Source organism: Oncorhynchus kisutch, linkage group LG30 (assembly GCF_002021735.2).
Source record: "Oncorhynchus kisutch isolate 150728-3 linkage group LG30, Okis_V2, whole genome shotgun sequence".
NCBI lineage: Eukaryota > Metazoa > Chordata > Actinopteri > Salmoniformes > Salmonidae > Oncorhynchus > Oncorhynchus kisutch.
In genome coordinates, this window is record NC_034203.2 from 2,248,050 (window position 1) to 2,262,866 (window position 14,817).

The 14,817-nt window shown below is 40.7% G+C and overlaps 1 protein-coding gene across 6 annotated transcripts in view; it reads left to right on the plus strand.

Moving 5' to 3' along the window:
- The first annotated feature begins 801 nt into the window (after positions 1-801).
- The window catches only part of tmem71 (transmembrane protein 71), a 28,440-nt gene continuing 14,424 nt past the window's right edge, over positions 802-14,817 (plus strand). The window contains exons 1-2 of one of the 6 annotated variants that reach the window (XM_031810748.1): positions 1,113-1,305; positions 13,159-13,215. Coding sequence is in view for 2 of the 6 variants with exons in the window: in XM_020467160.2 (XP_020322749.2) it covers positions 4,484-4,575 (92 nt within the window). In the remaining 4 variants the exon portion in view is untranslated. Of the gene's footprint in view, positions 856-1,112; positions 1,306-4,296; positions 4,576-10,986; positions 11,166-13,158; positions 13,216-14,817 lie in introns of those variants that run through there. The other 5 variants (XM_031810749.1, XM_020467158.2, XM_020467155.2 and 2 more) reach the window with 5 other exon arrangements.

Genomic DNA, 14,817 nt, shown 5'->3' on the forward strand with positions numbered 1-14,817 from the left:
GTAGTTGGAGTAGGTGCTCAGCCCCCTCTCTGCCCTCCGATGGATGATTGAAGACTCCTCTGAACAGAATCATGAACCTCCCATAGGAACCCAATTCCTCCTCTCTCCCAGACGGCCGTAGCCCACTCCACCGTCTGCCCGGTCAGCAGGAAAATAACAGTGGCAACCTTGGACCTCTCGGTGGTGGGGACTCCTGTTTGATGAGCAGGAAGCCACGGCATTTGGATGGAGTCCAGGCATTTGTCCGGGAGGGACAAACGGGCATCACTGACCTGGGCAGACTGCTGAACAGGCTGGGGTGCTGGGTCGACTGGGGTGCTGGCTCGCTGGTAGAAGATCCTCCGCTAGTTGGGGATGATACCCCTTGAGGAAGATCTAGACATTGAAGAAAGCGGAGGACCTCATCCATAGCTGTCCACAGTTGCACCAGCTGGACGTGGTTTTGGCCGAAATAGGTGCTTCATGGGTGACTGTTGTTGATGTGTGCAGAGGGTCCCTGGTTCGAGCCCGGGACGGATTAAAGTTATACTGTTACACAGGTGCAGTCAGTGAGTTTAATAAGAATAAACATAGAATGGATACAGGCACAACCGTAGCGTCTGAACATAAGACAGAAACAATACTGCCTGATGGGTGACAACAACAACGGAGTGCTAGATAAAGGGGGAGTAATCAGGGAAGTGACAAAGTCCAGGTGTACCTAATGAGGCACTGGTGTGCGTGATAAAGGTTGCCAGGTGTGCGTAATGATGGTTTGCTAGGACAGGTGGTTAGTAGACCGGTGACGTTGAGTGCTGGAGGGAGGGAGCGGGAGTAGACCTGACAGTAATGTGATTTCCTTTATGATCCATTGAGGTATTTAAAACCATATAATCTCCCACCAAAATAATAGTCTTGTATTGCTTGTAGGCTTGATAAATTATTATATATATTATTATATATATTTTCAAAGAGGTGTGGATCATAACATAAATTACTTTTTGCATTTTCTTGTTGGCACAATAAAAGTGGGCATTGATATAAAATTATATTTCTTTAGAATTAGTTATCCACATTGCAATGTTTTGATATGCGGGCTTTTATTTTGATGGTTTCCTCATTACCATACAACTGACGTCGTAAATTGTGCTGCTGGTAGAATACTAGTCTATATAGCCAGGCAATATCAACATGGCTTGCATGTTGAATTGTTGAACGTATCTTAACGTTTAGAATAGATTGATCCTAAATAAAAACATATGCAGCTTATGTACAGCCTACCGCTCTCCGGGACATACAGAAAGACTTCGATAAGCGAGAGAGTTTGTAAGTAGTCCTATCGCTTTTAACGTAATATTTTATTTGATTCTTCTATCTATTCCACCAAACAGCTATTGTTTTCTCTGCTTGACTTTGAACTTGATAGATCTACACTGAAATGTTATAAGAAATTCAATAGACACAGTGTTTATGTATTTTTGAGTGTTCATTTTAAATCTTTGTTGAAATTAACACATATGAATATTGTTGTTTTATGATGAACGGTATCGTTATAGCCTTACTCATTCTTAGCATTCTTCAAGGACAGTATTAGTCTATAATCAGTGGGCTATTGCTGCAACGCTATTTGCTAGCACCCTGTCTCCGCAAATAGCCTTTTCTATGTAGGCCCTTTCCTCCAGCAGCAAAAGCTCCAGCATCATCAGATCCTGCATCATCAGTCGGGGCCTACCGGTAGCCAACCTGCGAGGTTCAGATGACAGGCTTTCAATTCGAATTTTTCGGAAGGGGTGAAAGTCCCTTATGCACAATAGGCGATAACAATAGTGAATTGCAATAGTATTTTTTTCTTCTTCAATTGAAACTCAAATGTCAAATTCAGACAAATAACAAAGCAATGCCTCATGTATCATATGGCATGCAGCCCTGAGGCAAAACTGGGATAGTTAAATGGAATTTGCACTTCTCAGCAGGTCTGAAAGACACCAATTAACTTATGCTTAATTCAAGCTCTGACTTAATAAAGCAATTACAGTATTTATGGTTACTCATACAGTACCAGTCAAAAGTTTGGACACAGCTACTCGTTCCAGGATTTTTCTTTATTTCTACTATTTTCTACATTGTATAATAATAGTGATGACATATAAACTATGAAATAATACATAGGGAATCATGTACTAACCAAAAAAGGGTAAAACAAATCTAAATATTTTATATTTGACATTCTTGAAAATAGCCACCCTTTGCCTTGATGACAGCTTTGCACACTTGTCATTCTCTCAACCAGCTTCATGAGGTAGTCACCTGGAATACATTTCAATTACCATGTGTGCCTTGATAAAAGTTACTTTGTGGAATTTCTTTCCTTAATTAGTTTGAGCCAATCAGTTGTGTTGTGACAATGTAGGGGTGATATACAGAAGATAGCCCCATTTGGTCCATATTATGGCAAGAACAGCTCAAATAAAGAGAAATGACAGTCCATCATTACTTTAACCCTTGTGTAGTCTTAACATTCTGTATGCTAAGGGTAAAAAAATGACCCGCCTTCACTAAACCCCTCAAATAAAGCAGCTTAATTGAATTTTAAACCCCAAATCTATTTTGCATGAAGAAACAACCTGCCATTCTTCACAAATGTTGTGAATATCTGGGTTTTCCCTCTTCACAATGCAGAAAGACTGCAGTTAATCAGTTGAGACAACTCGTTTTTATTACAACACACCTGTCAATTGTTTTCTTTACTAAAGTAGAGGTTTATTATTATTATTATTATTATTATTATTATTATTATTGCTAAAGGTACTGCATAGGTGTAAAAAAAAATTTTTTTTTGCAAGAGAGCACTTATATAGCCTATACCTTGTGTCAATTGAAGCTTATCCTCAATACTGACAACTAAACTAATGGTGTTTTTTCTAATGCAAGAAATAGACCTCTGAACCTTTCACCTATCACCTACCTGTCAGGGCAAGGAGATGGAGGTTGTAACCTCATAAATATCTTGGAATTTTAATTGATGAAGGCCTCTCTTTTAAATTGCATATTCAACAACTTACAAAAAAATTGAAGCTGAAATTGGGATTTTATTTTTGGAATAAGGCATGTTTTTATTTTGAAGCCAAAAGGAGGCTAGTATTAGCTACATTTATGCCTTTACTAGACTATGGGGATATTTTATATATGAATGCTTCCGCTCAGTGTTTGAGATCAATTGACACTCTTTACCATGGCACTTTGAGATTTATTTTAAACTGCAAAACCCTTACGCACCACTGCACTTTGTATACCAGGGTTGGCTGGCCTTCTCTAGTAACTCGTAGGCTCAGTCACTGGTATACTTTTATTTACAAAGCCATTTTGGGTTAACTACCTTTTTTATTTGTGCATTTTATTGTTCAGAAATGTGGTGGGTACTCTCTTCGTTCACTGGACTTTATCCTGCTAACTGTTCCAAATGTCAGAAATGAATTTGGTAAAAGGGCTTTTATGTACTCTGCGCAATCGTCTTGGAACACCTTACAAAATACTTTTAAACTGGAAGAACTTGTCCCGATTGGTGTTTTTAAATCACTGATGAAGGGGTTTGAGGCTGATTCCCTGACCTGTCAATGTTTTTAATTTGCTGTTTTATACTCTTGTTAATTCAATGGTTTTTACTAGATTACTTGTTTTTCATGTCTGTCTGTAATTCTTTTGTAATGACTTGGTGCTGCCCATCTTGGCCAGGGCGCTCTTGAAAAATAGATTTTAATCTCAATGAGCCCCTCCTGGTTAAAGGTTAAATAAAATAAATCAATAAGAATTTGCATTTTATTGAGGGGAAACACTAAGTCTTGAACTTTTTTGGCAACATAGTGATATATTCTTATATACTGTACAATGAGGAATTCAACTACAAAATATTAGTCTTCTCCCATTTAAAAAAAAAAAAAAACTATTACCCTGACCCACAAGGTGTATAAACAACAACAATGGATACAAAACAAAAACGTGAAGAACATAAATCACATCAACTCTAATTAGCACATGTAGGACAGTATGCAAGTGTGTGTGTGCATGGACTTTGCAGATGTATTTCTCACATTTGCAGCACATCGTATTTGTTTTACAGTCCTTCTTCGGGGGGCAGAATTGGCCTCTCTTTCTCTTGCCTGCCCCAGCTGCAGCCTCAGGTGGATCAGAACAAGATTCAGCCCCCTGAACCGCTTTCACAAGCACTGCAGAGGCTACTGGGCGGGGGAGGCACTCCCTCCTTTGAATGTGTGGGGTTACAAGTGCCTTTCCCAGCTGCTCCAGGAACACCCTCCTCTTGTTCCGCTTATCAGGCATCCAGGTAGTGTTGATCTTTTTCCATATCACGAAGGCATTGTATGAGGAGACATCAATGATGTAATGGAAGATGACCAGGGGCCAGCGGGCAGTCATCCTCCTGCAGCTGTAAGTTCCAATAACCTTGTCCAGGTTGTCCACGCCTCCTTTGTTGTGGTTGTCGTCCAGGATGATGGCTGGCTTCCTGTCCTCACGATCACTGATCTCAGCTGTTTTGTGCAGTGTGCTCAGGAGGACCACATTCTTGTTCTTCTTCGGGAGGTAAGAAACTAGAGTGGTGGTGAAGGCAAACTTTGATGAGAAGGCCTCTCTCCCCCTTGTTGCGAGGAATGCTCAGGCTTGTTCTTTCTAACGGTGCCAACCATGGGTGATCTTCCTCTTCCGGAGCTGCTGGCTGAGTTTAATCTCTAGCACACATAATCTCAATTTCGTGTGTGTGTGAGTGAGTGAGTGAGTGAGTTCATTCATTCAATGATTTTATAACTGCCAGGTCAAAAATGACCCTAAGACAATCTTTGTACCCTGGTGGTGTACAGCTTTCATGGAATTATGAACAAAGGCGATGTTTCACTTTTTCTAATGTTTGGGTCACTCCAAGAAAAGTCATAACATTTCAAGTTGATAAAATATAATTTAGGGTGTTTTCTCTGCTGTTAAACATAGTGGCGGGTCATTTTTGACCCTTAAGACAACACAAGGGTTAAGACATGAAGGTCAATCTGGAAAATAACAGAACTTTGAAAATGACAATATATTATTTACCATTCATTTCTATTGGGCACAAAATAATATGAAACAACCAAAACGAACTGCAAATGCATCCAACAAGTTTCAGTCACAAGCTTGATGTAGTCATGGCGTGCTAGAAATATTGGAACAAATACAAAACTTTTGACAACTTCATAATTTTTAGGGTTGTCAATCATTTTTGGGAAAAAATACAAATATTACTTGTTAAACAATCTTTCTTGTATTAGTATAAAGTATAATTTCCCAAAGTTCTTTTGCATACAACATAGCTCGGTATTTGAATTATTTTATACAGAAGGGTGTCAATCATTTCCGATCACACTGTATATCATTGACATTATTTGTAGGTAAATGTCTACAATGCCAGCACTGAATATATATATTGTAGACATACAATTAAATAATAATTAAGATAAAGTCACTCATCAATTGTAGTTTTTTTTTTTTTGTTGCCACCATTTCATTTGTTGTAAACTAATTGCTTTTATGTCTATTACGTAATTTTCCATTTCCTAATAATGGAAGATAGTCAGTGCACAAGCGATCTTTGGCTTGTGGTGGGATATGTATCTAGCCTTTAAAACCACTTCAAGTACTCAAATATAAATGTATATTATATTGAGACATGGCTTATCAAGAGAAACTTTACAGAACATGGAAAAGTGTTGATTAGATTTTACTTGTCACATCACCTATCACTATTTAGCTTTGTGAATTGTTGAACTGTTGTCATTGTAACCAATGATGGTTATTGTGTAAAATCATTATATGACCATGATTCACTTTACTGTTAGGTACTTTGTAAGACTATAATCAAAACCATTGTAATGTACACTACCAGTCAAACGTTTTTATTTTGCACATATTTGCTACATTGTAGAACACATGAGTGTGTTCTAAAACTTTTCACCAGTAGTGTATTGCCATTGTATTATACATTTTCATACCCATGTTTGTCTAATGTTGCTCATTCTACATAGTGACTCTACTTTTACTGTCAAATGAACACACAGGAAGAAAGATAGCTGCCTGTCACTTCCTCAGGAAATCCGGGTTGTGTATGCTGTGGTTGAGCGTTCACTCTTTAAACAGTGTTTAAAAACAATGACAACTTAAGCCACATGACTGAAGAGGCCTGCTGGCTTTTGTCTTCATTGCCCAGCGCAAAAGACACAATCGACTGTCCATGTCGACAGCCCTTGGCTTTCTAGCATTGTTCCACTGCTGGCTCACACAACATCCATGTATCCACTTTTATTTTAGTTCTGGGAGATATGCACGGCTCTCAGGCCTTAAGACTTGGTTTTACTCTGTAGCATAAGGACCTGTGATAGATTTGAGATACCATGTTCTGAGTCACGTGTTTATGTTGACGTCCATATTGCGACGTGAAATGCCATCCCTGTGCCACAAGAGACAAGACAGAATGTCAGCCTTTTATTTGAATCATAGTCAAACCAAAAAAAGGCAACGTACGCTTTCCCGAACGGGCTGTGGCTTTATACTCGTAACATCAAAAGACACTTCTCAAAAGGTCCCTTCAACCTGGCTTCAGAAAGCTACATATCTACACACAAACCATTTCTGTATCGACCTCGCTTTGTGCACGGCGGCATTGTCATGGTGAAACAGGAAAAGGCCTTTCCCAAACTATTGCTACAAAGTTGGAAGCTTAAAATCTTCTAGAATGTCATTGTATGCTGTAGCTACTCCAGAGTCCAATGGTGGCGAGCTTTACATCACTCCAGCCGACGCTTGGCTTTGCGCATGGTGATATTAGGCTTGTGTGTGTGGCTCCTCGGCCAAGGAAATCCATTTCATTAAGCTCCCGATGAACAGTTATTGTGCTGACGTTGCTTTCAGAGGCAGGTTGGAACTGAGGAGTGTTGCAACCAAGGACAAATGACTTATACGCGCTACTTGTTCAGCACATGGTGGTCCCGTTCTGTGAGCTTGTGTGGCCTACCGCTTTGCGGGCTGAGCCGTTGTTGCTCCTAGACGTTTCCACAATAACAGCACTTGCAGTTGATCAGGGCAGCTCTAGCAAGGCAGAAATGTTACTAACTTGTTGGAAAGGTGGCATCCTATGACGTTATAGGATGCCATGTTGAATGTCACTGAGCTCTTCAGTAAGGCCATTCTGCCAATGTTTGTCTATGGAGATTGCATGGCTGTGTGCTAGATTGTATACACCTGTCAGCAACAGGTCCATTAATTTGAAGGGGTGTCCACATACACGTGCGTGTGTGTGTGTGTGTGTGTGTGTGTGTATATATGTGTGTATACAGTGGGACAAAAGTATTTAGTCAGCCACAAATTGTGCAAGTTCTCCCACTTAAAAAGATGTAAACTTCAACGATGACAGACAAAATGAGGGAAAAAAATTCCAGAAAATCACATTGTAGGATTTTTAATGAATTTATTTGCAAATTATGGTGGAAAATAAGTATTTGGTCACCTACAAACAAGCTTGATTTCTCTCACAGACCTGTAACTTCTTCTTTAAGAGGCTCCTCTGTCCTCCACTCGTTACCTGTATTAATGACTTGTTTGAACTTGTTATCAGTATCAAAGACACCTGTCCACAACCTCAAACAGTCACACTCCAAACTCTACTATGGCCAAGACCAAAGAGCTGTCAAAGGACACCAGAAACAAAATTGTAGACCTGCACCAGGCTGGGAAGACTGAATCTGCAATAGGTAAGCAGCTTGGTTTGAAGAAATCAACTGTGGGAGCAATTATTAGGAAATAGAAGACATACAAGACCACTGATAATCTCCCTCGATCTGGGGCTCCGCGCAAGATCTCACGCAAGATCTCACCCCGTGGGGTCAAAATGATCACAAGAACGGTGAGCAAAAATCCCAGAACCACACGGGGGGACCTAGAGAATGACCTGCAGAGAGCTGGGACCAAAGTAACAAAGCCTACCATCAGTAACACACTACGCCGCCAGGGACTCAAATCCTGCAGTGCTAGACGTGCCCCCCTGCTTAAGCCAGTACATGTCCAGGCCCGTCTGAAGTTTTCTAGAGAGCATTTGGATGATCCAGAAGAAGATTGGGAGAATGTCATATGGTCAGATGAAACCAAAATATAACTTTTTGGTAAAAACTCAACTCGTCGTGTTTGGGGGACAAAGAATGCTGAGTTGCATCCAAACACCATACCTACTGTGAAGCATGGGGGTGGAAACATCATGCTTTGGGGCTGTTTTTCTGTAAAGAGACAGGACGACTGATCCGTGTAAAGGAAAGAATGAATGGGGCCATGTATCGTGAGATTGAGTGAAAACCTCCTTCCATCAGCAAGGGCATTGAAGATGAAACGTGGCTGGGTCTTTCAGCATAACAATGATCCCAAACACACCACCCGGGTAATGAAGGAGTGGCTTCGTAAGAATCATTTCAAGGTCCTGGAGTGGCCTAGCCAGTCTCCAGATCTCAACCCCATAGAAAAGCTTTGGAGGGAGTTGAAAGTCCGTGTTGCCCAGCAACAGCCCCAAAACATCACTGCTCTAGAGGAGATCTGTGTGGAGGAATGGGCCAAAATACCAGCAAGTGTGTGTGAACCTCGAAGACTTACAGAAAACGTTTGACCTCTATCATTGCCAACAAAGGGTATATAACAAAGTATTGAGAAACTTTTGTAGGTGACCAAATACTTATTTTTCCACCATTTGCAAATAAATTCATAAAAAATCCTACAATGTGATTTTCTGGATTTTTTTCCCCTCGTTTTCTGTCATAGTTGAAGTGTACCTATGATGAAAATTACAGGCCTCATCTTTTTAAGTGGGTGAACTTGCACAATTGGTGGCTGACTAAATACTTTTTTGCCCCACGTATGTATGTAATGTATGTAATGTATGTATGTAATGTATGTATGTATGTATGTATGTATTTATTTATTTATTTTACTAGTGTAAGTATTCAACCCCCTGAGTTATTACATGTTAGATTCACCTTTGGGAGCGATTCCAAGTCTCAAAGTGCTTTCCACACTTGGATTGTGCAACATCTGCCCATTATTTTCTTAAATTCTTCAAGCTCTGTCAAATTGGTTGTTGATCATTGCTAGAAAAACATTTTCAGGTCTTGCAATAGATTTTCAAGCAAATATAAGTCAAAATTGGAACTCGGCCACTCAGGAACATTCACTGTCTTCTTGGTAAGCAACTCCAGGGTAGATTTGGCGTTTATGTTTTAGGTTATTGTCCTGCTGAAAGGTGAATTCATCATTTTTTTTTGCCGGTGCTTAGCTCCATTCTGTTTTCTTTTTATCCTGAAAAACTCCCCAGTCCTTAATAATGATTACTAGCATACCCATGACATGATGCAGTCACCACTATGCTTGAAAATATGGCGAGTGGTACTCAGTAATGCGTTATATTGGATTTGCCCCAAACGTATCACTTTATATTCAGGACAAAAAGTTAATTTACTTTGCCACATTTTTTGCAGTATTACTCCTACAAACAGGATGCATGTTTTGGAATATTTTTTATTCTGTACAGGTTTACTTTTCACTCTGTCAATTAGGTTATTATTGTGGAGTATTTATTATGGATCCCCATCTTCCTGAGTACCCTGATGAATACAGCTTGGCTGTCAAAACTTTGGTTATAAAATGTTTGCATCCGAGTTCCTAATGTGTGCAGCTCCTTTCTTTTTCTAGTATAGTGGAGTAACTACAATGTTCCATCCTCAGTTTTTTTCCTATCACAGCCATTAAACTGTTTTAAAGTCACCATATGCCTCATGGTGAAATCCCTGAGCGTTTTCCCCCCTCTCTGGCAACGGAGTTAGGAAGGACGCCTGTATCTTTGTAGTGACTGGGTGTATTGATACATCATCTAAAGTGTAATTAATAACTTTACCATGCTCAAAGGGATATGCAACGTCTGCTTTTTTTGTTTTGTTTTACCGATCTACAAATAGGTGCCCTTCTTTGCAAGGCATTGGAAAAGCTCCCTAGTCTTTGCTGTTGAATCTGTGTTTGAAATTCGATGCTTTACTGAGGGACCATATAGATAATTGTGTGGAGTACAGAGGTGAGGTAGTCGTTCAAAAATCATGTTAAACACTATTATTGCACATAGTGAGTCCATGTTAACTTATTGTGACTTGTGAAGCAAATGTTTACTTCTGAACTTATTCAAGCTTGTTATAACAAAGAGGTTGAATACTTGTTGACTCAAGATATTATCAAGATTCTATTTTTAATTAATAATCAAATGAGACACAATTCCACTTTGACATTATGGGATATTTAATCCATTTTAAATAACAAACAACGTGTCAAAAAAAGGCAATACTTTCTGAAGCCACTGTAGAAAGCCAGTTTCCAGACACACTTCACAAGCCAACCGTTGTGCTATTCCCCTCAGGCCCTCTCGGTCTACTGAAACACTGGGCCTCTGTTCCACTCGTTTACTGCTATAGTACCCTCTCCTGTGTCAGCAGACAGAGACTGTTACCATGGCGGAAAGTCTGACCCACATAGTCTTATGCATCGGGTGTCACAGAGCCATCCCATAATGCCTCTCATTTGGAAGAATGCCCCAGGAAGACAGATGTACAGAAACAAGTCTGGCGGACAATTGAGCGTCTGGCACTAGAAAAGCCCAAACAAGCATACAGAGAGGATTTTAAGAACAACAAATAGCCTCTATGAATATAATGTACTGTAATGCTAATAAGGTTGAATGCGAGAATTTATGAATGTTTTAATTTAGTCTTATTTCTTTGCAGTATCCCAGATAATATATTTGTTTTTAGCTAGATTTGGATTACGATCTATCAAGAACAGAAAAGGACACATTGGCATTATCTTGCAATGTTGAATAGCTTCTAGTCAGGATAGAGTTAACAGGAAATGTGACATCAACGTCTTTTTTGTCCTCTGGTTTTCTGCAGCTGTTTTTCTCAGGGTGTCAGAGAATGAACAAGATTTTGGACTGCATGAGAACAAAGTCCTCAATAAACAAATACAATTTGAGTTAAACTAGATTTGAAGTAACTAGTTAAACACGCATCGTTCCACAAAATATATTAGGGGTGTTGCAAATTACGTTTATTTCAAGCGGAACTGTTTGGGTAAGACTGATCAACTGAGTTTCACATACTTTGAAATGTCCTAAAAAAGTGAATGTGTGTAATATGCAAACCTCAGATTGTCTCTAAACGTAATAGCAGTACTTAAATCAGTAGTACTTAGTAAACTACAAGTACCAGTGTTGAAATTAGCATTTTGGTTATGCATGTTAATCAACTTTGATACCTCATAAAGATATACAAAATCCCTGTCTACTTAGATTCCCATGCTACCTTGAATTTCAGCAGTCTACCATGTAGTCAGTCAGCAGTCTACCATGTAGTCAGTCAGCAGTGTTTTGATTGGAAAGCCCATCAGAAGCAGAGAGAAGGACTGGTCTGATATCTCGGGGGGGGGATTACCAGGGCAGAGTAATCTTGGTAACAACTAGAGGGGTTAAGCTAAGGATTTTAAAGTAACTGCCCACTGTTTCCAGATTTCTATGAAATATGACCTAGAATTACTTAAGTTACAGTATGAGTGAAATAGTAAAAGAAATGGTAATTAAGTTTGTTAAAAAGCAGCTTTTCTGTGTTGGAATGGTATGAGCGTATATTGGTCATAAAAAATATTAATGCAGGTAGACTGCTAATTTGGCAGCTCATCCTCAGGGACATGTCATGTACCTCCAATTTATGCTTTGGCCACAAACGAGTATAGGACGACTCAACATTTTGGATATGGGTTAACAGAATATGAATTTTTAGGAGTGAGTGTTTCCCAAACTTCCTCGGTACAACCAAGGGGTGCATGTTTTGGTTTTTGCCCTAGCACCACTGCTGATTCAAATTGTCAAAGCTTGATGATTATTATTTGAATCAGCTGTGTACAGTCATGGCCAAATGTTTTGAGAATGGCACAAATATTAATTTCCACAAAGTTTTCTGCTTCAGTGTCTAGATATTTTTACTATGGAATACTGAAGTATAATTACAAGCATTTCATAATTGTCAGATTTTTATTGACAATGACATGAAATTGATGCAAAGAGTCAATATTTGCAGTGTTGACCCTTCTTTTTCAGGACCTCTGCAATCTGCCCAGGCATGCTGTCAATTAACTTCTGGGCCACATCCTGACTGATGGCAGCCCATTCTTGCATAATCAATACTTGGAGTTTGTCAGAATTTGTAGGTTTTTGTTTGTCCCCCCACCTCTTGAGGATTGACCAAGTTTTCAATGGGATTAAGGTCTGGTGAGTTTCCTGGCCATGGACTCAAAATATCAATGTTTTGTTCCCTGAGCCACTTAGTTATCACTTTTGCCTTATGGCAAGGTGCTCCATCATGCTGGAAAAGGCATTGTTTGTCACCAAACTGTTCCTGGATGGTTGGGAGAAGTTGCTCTCGGAGGATGTATTGGTACCATTCTTTATTCATGGCTGTGTTCTTAGGCAAAATTGTGAGTGAGCCCACTCCCTTGGCTGAGAAGCAACCCCACACATGAATGGTCTCAGGATGCTTTACTGTTGGCATGACACAGGACTGATGTTAGCGCTCACCTTGTCTTTTCCGGACAAGCTATTTTCCGGATGCCCCAAACAATCGGAAAGGGGATTCATCAGAGAAAATGACTTTACCCCAGTCCTCAGCAGTCCAATCCCTGTACCTTTTGCAGAATATTAGTCTGTCCCTGATGTTTTTCTTGCAGAGAAGTGGCTTCTTTGCTGCCCTTGACACCAGGCCATCCCCCAAAAGTCTTCGCCTCACTGTGCGTGGAGATGCACTCACACCTTCCTGCTGCCATACCTGAGCAAGCTCTGTACTGGTGGTGCCCTGATCCCACAGCTGAATCAACTTTAGGAGACAGTCCTGGCGCTTGCTGGACTGTCTTGGACGCCCTGAAGCCGCCTTCACAACAATTGAACCGCTCTCCTTGAAGTTCTTGATGATCCGATAAATGGTTGATTTAGGTGCAATCTTACTGGCAGCAATATCCTTGCATGTGAAGCCCTTTTTGTGCAAAGCAATGATGACGGCATGTGTTTCCTTGCAGGTAACCATGGTTGACAGAAGAAGAACAATGATTCCAAGCACCACCCTCCTTTTGAAGGTTCCAGTCTGTTATTTGAACAATCAGCATGACAGAGTGATCTCCAGCATTGTCCTCGTCAACACTCACACCTGTGTTAACGAGAGAATCACTGACATGTCAGATGGTTGTATTGTGGCAGGGCTGAAATGCAGTGGAAATGTTTTTGGGGGATTCAGTTCATTTGCATGGCAAAGAGGGACTTTGCCATTAATTGCAATTCATCTGATCACTCTTCATAACATTCTGGAGTATATGCTAATTGACATCACACAAACTGAGGCAGCAGACTTTGTGAAAATGTATATTTGTGTCATTCTCAACTTTTGGCCACGACTATAGTGCTAGGGCAAAAACCAAAACGTGCACCCCTTGGGGTCCCGAGGACCGAGTTTGGGATACACTGCCCAGTGGAAATCTCACTTCTAAAAGTGCTTATTCTGTTAACACCATACTTGGGTACTCTGGGTACTTCTCTGTCCTACGTCTGTGGTATTGCAATGTTTGCTTTGCTCCTTGCTTGAGTGGTATCTGCTGCACAAGACTAGTACTAATTGGCATCAAGGTGAATGATGTTAATGTCTAAATGGAGTGTATTGGAATGCATTATACTAATATAAAAGTATGTGGACACCCCTTCAAATTAGTGGATTTGGCTATTTCAGCCACAAGTGTATACAATTCAAGCACACATCCATGAAATCTCCATAGACAAACATTGGCAATAGAATGGCCTTACTGAAGAGCTCAGTGACTTTCCAACAAGTCAGTTTGTCAAATCTAATTTCTGCCCTGCTAGAGCTGCCCCGGTCAACTGTAAGTGCAGTTACTTTGGAAACGTCTAGGAGCAACAACGGCTCAGCCGTGAAGTGGTAGGTCACACAAGCTCAAAGAACAGGACTGCCGAGTGCTGAAGCGCGTCCTTGGTTGCAACACTCACTACCGAGTTCCAAACTACCTCTGGAAGCAACTTAGGCACAAGAACTGTTCGTCGGGAGCTTCTTAAAATGTGTTTCCATGGTCAAGCAGCCGCACACAAGCCTAAGATCGCAATGCGAAGCGTCGGCTAGAGTGGTATAGAGCTCGTCCCCATTGGACTCTGGGGCAGTGGAAATGCGTTCTCTGGAGTGATGAATCACGCTTCACCATCTGGCAGTCCAATGGACAAATGTGTGTTTGGAGGATGTCAGGAGAACGCTACCTGCCCCAATGCATAGTGCCAACTATGAAGTTTAGTGGAGGAGGAATAATGGTCTGAGGCTGTTTTTCATGGTTCGGGCTAGGCCCCTTAGTTCCAGTGAAGGGAAATCTTAACGCTACAGCGTACACCGACATTCTAGAAGATTCTGTGCTTCCAACTGTGTGGCAACAGTTTGGGGAAGGCTTTTTCCAGTTTTAGCATGACAATGCCCCTGTGCACAAAGCGAGGTCCATACAGAAATGGTTTGTCGAGATCAGTGTGGAATAACTGGACTGGCCTGCACTGAGGCCTGACCTCAACCCCATCGAACACCTTTGGGATGAATTGGAGCAACGACTGCGAGCCAGGCCTAATTGCCCAATGTCAGTGCCCGACCTCACTAATGCTCTTGCGGCTGAATGGAAGTAAGTCCCCGCAGCAAT